General features: G+C 41.2%; 1 protein-coding gene across 4 annotated transcripts in view; it reads left to right on the top strand.

Annotated features, from left to right (window-relative positions):
• The window catches only part of SRPK2 (SRSF protein kinase 2), a 134,957-nt gene that overhangs the window by 44,279 nt on the left and 78,236 nt on the right, over positions 1 to 12,442 (top strand). The window contains exon 1 of one of the 4 annotated variants that reach the window (XM_039570248.1): positions 878 to 933. The exons of the other annotated variants lie outside the window; for them this stretch is intronic. Coding sequence (XP_039426182.1) covers positions 893 to 933 — 41 coding nt within the window. The 5' untranslated portion in view covers positions 878 to 892. Of the gene's footprint in view, positions 1 to 877; positions 934 to 12,442 lie in introns of those variants that run through there. 4 annotated transcript variants of the gene reach the window in all.

Here is a 12,442-nt window from a genome sequence, read left to right as displayed (position 1 = left end):
TTTCGCGGGTGTGCAGTACCTCTTTGCAAGGTACCCGGGAAGACGATCCGTGTCGGGAATCCTTTGTTTCGGCGTTTTTTCCCTCGGCAGGTCCCCCCGCGTCCCCCCCGCCGGCGGCAGCGGTGGCGCGGCCCCCGCGGTGCCTGCGCGCGCTCGGGCGCGGAGCGGCGCCCCCCGCTCGGTGATGGTTCCGCCCGCCGTGCGCGGTCATGTGCGCGGGCCCGGCCCTCCGAGCGCGGCTGGGCGGCCTCGCACAGCGCCGCGTCCCGGGCCTCCGGCGGACAAAAGGGCGCAGGGAAGCGAGACCTCCGGAAGGCGAGGGCAGGCGGGGTCGGTGGTGAACGTTTTCTGATTTTTCCAGAAATCAAGCAGAAGACTGAGCTGCTGATGTCAGTTAACTCTGAGAAGTCGTCCTCTCCAGAAAGGTACGGCCGCATCCCCGTCCGCATGAACGCGGGGCTTCTCCCTCTGCCTCCGCGGGGCTGCTGGCATTGTCCGCGTGCTGCATGCTGGATCTCTCACCGTGCCCACCCAGCCTCTCCTCCTGGTCGAGCTTTGTGCGTTTTTGCCGAGGGTTCCGGGTCCCACCCTGTCCCCCGGAGCCCGGCGGGCTGCAGCATGCGGATCGCGGCGGGGCGGGCTGGGCTGGCTGGTGCAGACCCCGCGTCCGCGCCTGTCACGCGAGCGGCATCGCAGAGACCCCGCCGTTCTGCCGCGCTCCCCGCGCTCCTGCCGCTTCAGATGGGCAGGAAATAGAACTTGGCGAAGCGTTTCATGCCCTGTTATGTGGAAAAGGGAGTGTCCTTTGGAAAGTAGCTCAGGAATCGCAAATCCCCCTATTAGTCACATTTTGTAAGATAGATGTGATCCCTGTTCAAGTCTGTGCTAGGAAATGGAGCAGTCGCTGCATGCAGTAATGGTTCATGCCTGCAGGTAAGGACAAAATGACTCAGAAGTGTTCTTAAAGCAATTATTTTATCTGTCCATCAGATTAGTGCTATTTCAAGTAGGTGTTTCATTTTTAAAGAAATACTTAAAGGAACTAAATGTACATTTAAGTCTTCTGACGTGAAATAGCCTCCTAGTGATGATTTTGTTGATTTCAGATAAACCAGCCCTGCTCGCTTCTGTTTTGCTTGCAACTGAATTTTAGGGCATTTTTATTTTTGAAACTGCTTCAGTCTAGAGAAACATAATACCATTTCCCCCCCATTATTTACAGTAAACATTTTGGCTGTATGCAAAAGACCCTCTGAATGTTCTGTTTCTCCATTTTAATATTGGACCTTGGCAAAAAAAAATACTATTAATTTTAAGTTATCAAATTGTGTTAGGCTGAAATGATGGTCTGAAGTTTATTTTATTGAATGGCTCAGCACAGAGAGCCATGATAAGGCACTGAATGCTATCTTAAGGAAACAGGCTAAAAGACATCTTTCAAAATGAACGAGTGCTGTGTGGCATGGGTGGTTTGAAAAATCAAAATGAGCAATTCAATTTGACTTACAAGTGTATTTATGTAAGGTATGTAGAAGTAAACTGCATTGCCTTTCACCAGCTGTAGTTATAACAAAATATCAGCAATGAGAGATAGAGAAAATGGTGGGGGGGAATGGGATGTTAAGTCACCTTTCCAAAATGGAGAAATATAAGAAGAGCTTTGAGAGAAATTTTAGTATTTACTTGTTCAAAATGAAGAATGAGGAGAGAAAATGCAAATATTTATTTGGTAACCTTTATCCCACTCTTATGCCTAAAATTTTTAAGTACAAGACTCATAAAATGGTGGTGGTAACACGGAGGGTGATGGAGTGAAAATAGTAAAGGAAACAGGTGTTAACTCGAATTTTGGAAAGACTTTTGTTGGCATTGCTGTGTGGGAATTTGGTATGTAACACAGATATTTATTTTATCAAAATGAATGTTATGCAGCACCCAACATCTGATCAGTCTGGTTTTGAGCAGAACATGCTCATAGTTGAACTAATGGTAGTCCTAGATGAAGAGGTCCTTTAAAGGCTCATAACACACAATTAGAAAAAGATATATTTGTCTGAGATTCATATGAATGTGGTTTATTAAAACGTAAGTTTTTTTAACAGCACGATGTGTTATCATGCAATAGAGATTAAAATGTGACTGTTGTATATGAACACAGATTTCTTTTGAGGATTTAAATATGTGGTACTGTTCACCTGGAGATTGATTTGACATATCAGCTGCATGGTCAGTTATAAATGAAAACATTGTTATGTTTTATAGGAGAGTTTTTGTTTTCTGTTTTTTGGGGTTTTTTTAGAAATAACCACATTCTTTTCACCTATCTAAAAATAGACTGAATTTTTTTGCAAGCTGTTATGAAACAGTGCTGTCTATCCTATTAGCTGCCAGTTCCTTTCAAGGCTCTTTGAAAATTAATATGTAAGATTTTTAAAAAATAATTATAATACTGGGTGTCTGAACTGCTAAAGTGGCCTAATCTGCTCTGTAGAAAAAATGCGATGTGTGTTTATGCCATACAGACATAAGAATATGCATGTTCTTGAAAAACACAGAAAGGGAATTAATTCTTGCATATTTATTTATTGCTGCTTTTTATCCTTGCTCCTAGTGGTTAGAGTTTTTGAGAAGCTCGAGTTCTCCGTGTGGGAATGCTGTGTGGAAGATCTGAAAGAGTCCATGGCTTGTTTCTTGTTTTCCACGCTAGCAGAGGCTGCTAGACAGCGCTTGCATAGCCAGAGGGGAGGGGAGAGGAGGTGCTCTGCGCATTTACAGAGACTGATGAGATGGGCATAGAGAAGGAAGGAGAGAGAAGCCCATTACTTGCCTCCTTCTTTGGTTGGTCTTTGTTTTTACAAGACAGTTTAGTGTTTGTAGGTTTTCCTGCTCATTTGGCAAGTTCAACATGCTGTCACGTCTTACTGATGAGAAGAAAGCTGGAATATAATGGATGGTTTGGCTGTTGTGGAGGCTCAGCATTTTAGAAATCCTTCAGTGTTTTGTTAGGATAGTTGTTTGTTATAATTTTGGGAACCTTTTAGAAGACATTAGGAAGAAAGATGAACCTTTTTGTTGAGGAACATATGAGATGTTTAAAGACACTGGCAGCCTTGAAAAGTAAATTAATACAAACCTGAGACATTATTCATAGATTCCTTCCTTTCCCCTTACCTTCTCCTTAGAAAAACTGAAGTTGCAGAAGTGAGGTGATAAGATTAAGATACCTGTGTTTTGGTGTGCTATGGGATATTTCATTAGCAGACACAATCAGACAGCATCTCTGTGTCCTAAATTTCCGAGTAGTTAATGCTGCCTTTGGCCAAAGTCCTGGTTCCTTGTTGATAGGGTAACCCAGGTAACTGTGGATGCATGTGTGCACATGGACTGGGCGGTGGATCAGGTAACCCGCTGCAGCTGGTGTTGCTGAATTGATTTGTTTGGTTGTCTGAGCCTTAAGGAGACCATGGATGTTTTCCTGCAGTGTGCTTACGATGTGACACTCACCTGATTTCATTATCTAATAAATAGTAATTAAACTACCACGTACCCTCATATTCTTTGTGTTTTCCTGGAGGCTGCATGAAGGTCCACGTCTTGCAAGTGTCATGAGGAAGCAAGTAGCAGCACCCAGATGGAGGAGAGATGGTCTTTCAGGAGCTCTCCAGGAAAGCCAAAATACTTTCATTTCTGTTGTATGAGTTATGCACTCTTCTCATCTACGTATTCTCATCACAGTATAGTGAACCCTTTGAGTTGCACAGATTTTTTTTTTTTTTTTTTTTTTTTTTTGCCTTTTTAGGGGCCGTGTGGAACTCTTGGCACATTTCTGTTTTTTTTTGAGAAAAGTTAATTCTTTCACCTGGATCACTTGATACTCTTAAGACTTCAAACCTAATGTATGTAGTATTCTTTTTCACATATTAAGACAAAGAACTTGTCATTTCTTTAGCTCTGATTTTGGATTCTAAATCTGTGTCAGCAATGCAGTTTGACTATGGAGCATTTTCTGATAAAGGTTCTTGGCAAGGCTGATCACTCTGAAGTGTTTGACCTGCTCTTTTTCCCTCATTCTGCAAAGGCTGCATATGCATGTTTCTTTGAAATAAGTTTCTGCTTCAACGTTTTTAAAAGAAGTTAATAGTGGGCACTCATGAACAGTCTTAAAGTAGGTAGCTGGTGTGTATATAATTCAATTTTCATGATTTTGAGGGGTTTTATAAATAACAGTAAAGGGAAGATACTTTCAAATGACGAGTTCGTGTTAATGGGTAGAAGTATTTGGGTTTATGGAACACTGGTGGTTTTGGTTTGGCTTTTTGTTGGGTTTTTTTTTTTTGGGCCTTGGGCTATATGTACCCCCTCTATCTTTGTAATTTATCTTTGAAGAGCAGATTAATGTATTTCTCACTGCTTTTACATGGTTTCTTCATCAGGTCATGCCATGGAGGTAGTCAGGGATAGTCAGGGATAAAAGAAAGGAGGAAGAAATCTAAAATAATGAGAAGGAAGAAAAAGGATGGAGACTGAGTACTGTCTGCTTCCTTTTCTAAGAGACCTAATGTTAGTTATAAGAGGAGGCATTGTGAAACAAGTTATGATGTTGAAAGATTGCTTCAGGTTTCGGAACATCAGGGAATTTTTTTTTTTCAGTTTTTGTCTGTGTGTTTCTCTTTTTTAATTTAATTGTGGGTGCACTCCTTCTAAGGCAGAAGTGTAACTTGTAATAAATATAGAAAAAATGTTTAAAAGTAGAAACCATCAGCTAACAACATGGGCTATAAGCTGATATTGCTGTGTGTCAGATAAATGGTTTGGAATAATTATTAGATAATAGGGCATTGTAAGATAATGATTCTATTACTTATGTAACTAACGTGGAAAGAAAAAATAGTTGTCAGAATAATGCAACTATTTAATCAGTTCCAGTAACTTTTAAACACATTTTCAAAATACTGTATTTTCTTCAGTTCTCTTCCTGCTTTACTTGTTCTTTTTTATAGGATAAAAGAAGTATTGCACAGCTTCTGCTTCAGGACAGTTCAAACCTATTTTTAGTAGTCATACAACTACAACTTCTGTGTTTTGTTTAATATATGGTAACAGTGAACAGTATATATTTTTCCCCCTTTTTTCCCCCCAAATTACAAGCTGATTCTATTTGTTGTATTTTATCTCAGAAGTAGAAAGAAAATCATCCTATCTTAGTGTGGGCCCTAAGCTATTTGTCCAGGGAGGCACTTGATTCCACCACCAATTCTGTTGGGTGAGAGTGTACTTGTATAGCTCTCTTACACTAGGTGCTTGATTTTAGATTAGCAGTCCTGGCCCAAAATAAATCATACGTTTTGTGTGGTTTTCCTATTAAAGGTTTCCTAGTCTCACTTGTTTTAGTGTGCAAGGCTTTTAAGTGAAGTATGAAAGGGATGTAGAGGCAAGGAATGTTGCACATGCCATTGTCCTTGTGTAGGAAAAAAATGGAAATAGCCTGTATAGAAGCAGCCACTTGTGGAGCAAGTCTTTCACTTGAGGTGATATTTTTAGGGGATACTGTACTCTTTTTTGGAGCTGGGAGTGCCTCTATCAGTTTATCAGTTGGCTTTGAAAAGATGGAGAATTTGAAGTGTATTTTGGTTTTCGGGGATAGACTTGATTTATTTCTGTTTCTGTCTGGAATTTCATGCTGTAAGTAAAAAAATTGTGTACTTTGATATTTAATAACAAGTGAAATATGCCATTAGTATCCCTATTACTCAGATGGCCTGTGCACTACTTAATTTTTTTCTTTAATTTTTAAAAAAAAATTATTAAGAACTTATCATCATGCAGGTATTTGTGAGGTATTTATTACAGGGAAATTTCTAATATACCTTTTGAAAACTAAAATCTCAGATTTTGTCACTTCCTGTTGGAATGAAAATGGGAGAATTTTGTGAAAGAGAGAGATTGAAAGTTCTGGGGAGTTGTATGAGGTTTTCCTGTGTGGGAACTATTCACTGGAAACTAACTCGAGCAATCCAATGCTGGTTTGAATAGAGTTATTTAATGGCTAAAAAAAAAAAGTACGTCAAAAATTTGAAAACTGACTTGCACAATATACTTTCCAAGGTATTCCAGTTCTATCCCAGGGTAAAATGTCTGGATAAAAGGAATGGAACATTTTAAGCAAAGCCTTTTGTATTACAGATTTACTCTGTTTCATGACTTGAAACTTTTTGCCTAATCACTTTCTTAGTCATGCCTTCACTAAAAGGTCCACTCCAGCCCCATGGTGGATGGTAAAGGAATGTTACTTGATAGATTGCATAAAACAATGTGTACCTATGCCCAGTGTTTGCGTTTCTGTTGTTGCTGTAGTGCACTTATTCATATTTTATACTTACAAATCAATAATAAAATGTTTAGACTTCCATGTAATTTGGTGAATTTACTGTGTTGTGATACATGTATTTTCATTGATCCGGAATTGATGTAGTTACTGAGGGATGCTAGCAACAGATTAAGCAAATGTATGCAAATTTAAGCATTCCATTTTGTTGCATATTTTTTGTTACAAGAATATTATCAGGAAATTGTGGCATCTCTCAGCTTTTGACTTGATGAGAATCCTACTATACAGTTTGGAGGACATCTAAACTTTCCAGTGGACTGAAAAATACTTTTTCTGTCCAAAGGATGTTGTGACCAGAAGGTCTTTTACTAGTTCTGTCTTCAGGAATTTACACTTCCTGAACCAGTGTCTGCCTTAGGTGCTTCTGTATTGTCTTCAAAACTCACCTTTACTCTTGGGTAAACCCTGACAAAACCTAAACAGTCACTGTTACCTTAAAAACAGATCTGAAATTTCTCATCTAGGATGTCTGCCAAACTCATGCTGATATTTGTGACTAGATGGATAGTAAGCTGCGATTTCCTTTTTTTTTCTGCTTCACTCTCTCTTTTTTTATTCTTTAAAGCTTCAGTTTCAAAAGAAATGTGTGCAGCTCCAAGCTGTGCCTATGTTCTTCACCAAGTTTATCTACACAGCTTTCCTTGTCTAGTTATAGCTTTAGGTCAGTCAGGCTGGTTGATTGCTTCTCTTTCCTGATTGGACAGTGTTCAAAACCAGAACCACATCCCATGTAGATGTTCTATTTGTGTGAAGTTTTGACCATTGTGTTTAATAAAGGCACTTTAAATAACCTCTCTGTATTAATAAAAGTGTCCTAATTTTATCTTGATATCTGCTAAATGGCCATAAATTGGTCATCCCTCATTTACTAAAATAGCATATTTTCTTCTCTTGAGAGGGTGTGAAACATTTGTATTTTACTGTTGGGCTGGTTAGTCTTCCAGACCTTTTTCCCCCAAACTTGGAGCAGCCTAATTCCATGGAAAGGAGAATTTCTTGAACCTACTTCTTACTTGGTAAAATGTCATTGGAGTAACATGAAACCTTTTAAGAATTCAGTGCCTTATTTTCATGAAGCAACTTCCTATGCCACAAATCTGCTGGAATGGTCACAGCCTTTCTAAGAAGGCAAGAACTCGTCCTTACTTCTGTTGCTCAGTACAACTGTACATGGCAATAGTGTGTATCTTTTCTGGGGGCAAAGAAAGTCATATTATTGCAACAGAAAGTCCTATTAAGCTTCATTTCTGTCCTGTGTTGTCAAAGCTTAACTTGTAATAGTTCTGGCAGAAACTTGGAGAATTGTTTTTTCATTAATACTACTAGAAAGAGTATTTTTTTCTCTTGCAACTGCTATATCAGAACATCCAGCAATGATTTTTTTTTTTGGTGGAGATGGAAAGGTGGTTTGAAATTTCTGTGGGTTTCAGTGGACAGCTCTTCTGTTATTCTGTATCCAGCATCAGGACCTACAGATTCTCATTGTTGTCTTCAGCTGCTGCAGCCACTGTCCACAGAAGCATTCAGTTCCTGCTATGCCCACATACCAGCCACGTATCCACCTCTGTTTATTTCATGCCATGAACTAGAATGGAAGATGTTTGGAATTAGCCCTGCTCTTTATGAATCCTTCTATAAAAGGATTACCTTGCCCTTAGCAGACCACATTTCCTCTGAGTGGTGCTTTGTCATCCCCAGTATGACAGTGTAAAGCCTTTCTGACAGCTCCTGTTGCGTATGTGACAAGAATCAGGAATTCCCACTGCTGCTTGGTGTCTTAGCTATGAGAAGTGCCAGCTTCCGAGAAGACTAATACAGCTTTGGACCAAGACTTCCCTAAGGTATGAAAAAGATCATCAGCCACAGTGATTCTGAAGTACATTTTTATCAATTAAAACCTTTCATTCTGTTGAAAGTAAGAGTACAGTCTTCATGGACTTAGTTAGAAATCTCACTTGGCTGCTTTCCAGGTAATTAATGTTTCAGAGTATTAGTCTAGAAAGCCACATAAAGCCATCCTCAGAATGCTTGTGTTCCACAACAGAAGTAAAAGAATGAACTTAAAAAGAAATTGGTGATCAAGTTAAAACTGTTCTCTTTCTCTCAAGAACTCTTGATATTTGTGAGTGAATTACTGACATGATGAATTAGCTTAGACCCTATTCCTTGGGCATCCCAACTATGGTATGCTGCCAGTGAATGCATGTTTTTTTTGTGCAGACCATTAATATTTAAAAGTGGTAGTGTTCTTTATGGAAATCTCTTCACAGGTTTCTCTGAGGCAATCTTATTAAACATGTTCCTGTAGTTTAATTTATATCTACTTTGTTTCACCTGTATGTTTGCTTTATTTATGTTACTTTTCTGTTAAATGAATCCTGGCTTGAAAAGAAAACATACAGGAAAGAACTGGTCAAGATTCTTTTCAAATGTGTTTAGCACACAGGAATTTCAAGGGCTATTAAAAGAACCAGAAGTCATCCAGTTGAACCAGAACAGTGTCTGAGAATGCCAATACATTTTTTTACTACAATTTAAATACGCCGTGCTTTAAAAAGTGCCTTAGCAAAACTGCATGAAGTGTGTTCCAACAGATGCCAGGACAGCTTAAGCAGTCTGCAACTAAAAGTCTTAAAGACTACCCAAACTCAAATCTAAGGCAGATATAGACACTTCACCTTCAAAGTGTTACTGATAGCTTTGCTAAGAAACTTGTAGAAGTATGTGTCCTTTTAGCCATGCCAGCTGTTAGAGGTAGCCAAGCATGGAGGGCTCTGTGTCCCAGGGGCAATATCTCCTGTCGTAGCTAAATAGGTAAGTGCAGGACTGCTGTGTCCCCAGGGCCAGCCAGTGAGGAACGTGTATTCCCCACAGGTGTGTGTGCGTGCACTCGCTCACGTACAGAAAATGCACACACAGCTGGCCATGCAGGGCAGCAGAAACTTAAACCAGGGTTTTTACTGGCACCCACATAAACGCGCACACACGCACACAGAGCATTGTAGCAAAAACTGCGCGGACAGCCCCGTCCTTTTCCTCCTTTCCAGCTCCTCACAATGGAAGTCCAGTGGAATTTTTGCAGAAACTCATACACAAGCTCTCTGTGCTCCCCCAGCCAATTCTAAATGATCTGTGTAGTTTCTGGCCCCTAAACCCATGAACCCCCAGAATTCATGTTCTCACTCCAATTGCTGGCACTTGGACCTTATTTACTTGATAGCCAGTCTGACTTGAAATTGGCTTGAGTTCACACAAACTCAAAATAGAAAGTGCATTCACAAAGAAGACAGGTATAGGGTTTAGTGACAATATAGGATGGACTGTCATGATCAAGGGCAGGGCTTAGTCAGGCAAGTGCCCTGACCAGATGCCCATTTGCACTGGACCTGTCCCATTTATCTATTTTCCCTTACTTATTTCTCCCTTACCCACTTCTATACCAGTCTTTCTCCACATCTAATGCCTTCCCCTAAGCATTTCGTAGCATCCTGCTTATTCTCACAGTACTGTGCTAAGTTTTACACAATCCCAAAATGTTCTTCCTCCCTACATCCCTTAGTAAGTCCCATACCCCTTAAGGCAATAACCTTTAGTTTTCAAGGTGTTTTTTGGGAAGACTTTCTTCTTTGAGTCATCATGATAGGTTTCACACTGGGGGAATAAAGTCTAATTGACAGTCGTAGGAGTAGCTGATTCACATGCTCCATTTTCACTGTTGGGGTTGTTAGGGTTGACCTGTTGTTTTGCTTCTGATCCTTGCTGGATCTGTTTTTCTATTATGATTAGCTTTTAATCAGATAACCTAACACCGGTCTCCCAGGGTGTCATAGGTTAGCAAGCATAGTCCCGGAAGTGATGTCCTTGCCAAGGGGTGCTTACAGCTTTCTCTGTGACCTGACAGAACCTATCAGCTGGCCAGTTTGAATATGGACAATTCTTTGAGCCACTTAAAATTGTGACCGCCTCTGTGATCCACATTTAAGAGTAGACAAACTCCTCCCCAAGCTCTCTCTCGTTTCCGGCGCTGGCACAGGTGGCTGCGGGCCCCGTGTGGGGGCCAGCGGGCCCAGCCCAGGCCCTGCTCGGGCCAGGCCGGGCCGGGCCACGGCCATCCTGGAGCCGATGGACCTGTTCCACCCGCGGAACCCCCCCACAGCCCTGCTGTGGGCAGCCGGAGTGGCTTGGCTCCCCCTCTCCAGTGCGGCCAAGATTCAGCCAAAAGCTGCTCACCTGCCCAAAAGCTGCCCACCTGCCCACCGCTGTTGGGCAGAGATCATGGGACCGACAGCGATACGCTTCATTCCAGCTGCAAGGCCTGGGTGAGATCAACCCTTTTAGTGCTGTGAAGAGCTGAAAACCTGAGGGGGAAGAAAGAGGAGATGCTTAAAGCTGAAATTCTGCTGTAAAGCTATGATGTATCAGAGTACCTGTTGTAATTTCATGAAGGCATGGGGGGTGGAGTGTTCGACTTGTACTTGTGAGCAAAAAGCACCTGCACTGAGATAGGCAGATGCTGTAATTTAATGAGAAGTTTGAACAGGGAGAGATGGAAGTGATGAGGACTTTTGCTCCAAATGGAAAAGGAGAAAACCTCAATTCCTAGAGATGCTCCCAGAGATAGTCCTAGAGATGAAGATGAGGAAGACCCTTTGCTCCCAGGGAAGGAGAAGGGCCTCTGTTCTTAGAGATGAAATGCTCCCAGAGATAGTCCTAGAGATGAAGATGAGGAAGACCCTTTGCTCCCAGGGAAGGAGAAGGGCCTCTGTTCTTAGAGATGAAATGCTCCCAGAGATGGGTGAAGAGAACTTTTGTTTCTGAACGGCTCAACCTTAAAATTGTACTCCAGTAATTCAAGAGTGGACCCTCAAAAGCAGTTGTGGGTAAAGCTGCAAGTCGTGGGAAGAGACTCGCATGCGAGCAGAGAACCAACCTGGGCAGCTGCCTCGTTGTGATAATGTTTTCATAGCATGGGCAAGAGAGACTCCTCTTCCTAAATAGACTGAACAAGGTTATTATGGAAGTGGTAAACAGACTTGAACATCTCAAGGGTTGTCTTTTTACATTGTCAGTGGGAGAAGGGAGAAAGGTGGGGGGGGGAGGAGAAGTGTTCTGAAGGTGTGGTATGATTTTTTTTTTTTTTTTTTTTTTCTTCTTTTAGGTCTGTTAATAAGCTTCTTTATATTCTTTCAAGGTTGGTGCCTGCTTTGCGTTTCTCCTAATTCTTACCTCACAGAAGGTAAAGAGTAATGAGTATTTTGGACCAAACCACTACACAGGGCTTTAGTAGGACCTGTCAAAACTGGATCTAGGTCTGTTTGGATTTTTGGCCATATAATGTGAGCATCCAAAAGATTGAAATTAGCTGAGGATATGAAATGCACAGATGTTTTGCTACTACTTCTCAGTCACCTGGAAGTTTGCTATTATAGAGTTTTGTCTACTATGTAACTCCTATTCAGTTTTTGGACCTATGTTTCTGGAAAGGAAGAGTGATGTATATTCTTACCATGTGTAGATACATACTCTGTGCTTCGAACTTATGCTGCTGGGTGTGTCGGGCTTAGACATCTTGTGAAGGCAAAGCTCAGGCATGACCAAAAGCAAGTAGTGAATGCTACTGACTCTGCTGAACTGGTATCTGTGCTTGTTACAAAATCCATTTGAGGTAGCGCAGCACAGCTGTGGGAGCCCAGAGTGCGGAGAATATTTCTCTGCCTGTTTTGAGGGGTTTCACCCCCCTGAACAACACAGCTTTTGACCTCTGTCTGTGGAAAAAACTGCCTACTATTAGAGAAGAACCAGAAATGACACTAGTGTAAATTAGGTGATAGACTACTATTGTAAGATTGTCACAGGGTGAAAAATTTAGAGGTTTTGGGTTTGTTAATGTAGTAAATAGATAAAAGCAAAACCCATCAAAATGGAGGATTGTTGTTGTTCTCCAAACCTTCTTCTTCTACTCCTCCGTATTCTGCAGTAAAAGTAGTTTGGGATGATTGGACAAAGAATTCTGCAGTTCCTGGCTGTGTTACTAAATAATTGGTAGAAAAGTAA

The sequence above is a fragment of the Corvus cornix genome, chromosome 1A (genome assembly GCF_000738735.6).
Source record: "Corvus cornix cornix isolate S_Up_H32 chromosome 1A, ASM73873v5, whole genome shotgun sequence".
Lineage (NCBI taxonomy): Eukaryota > Metazoa > Chordata > Aves > Passeriformes > Corvidae > Corvus > Corvus cornix.
This window is presented reverse-complemented; position numbering and strand designations above follow the sequence as displayed.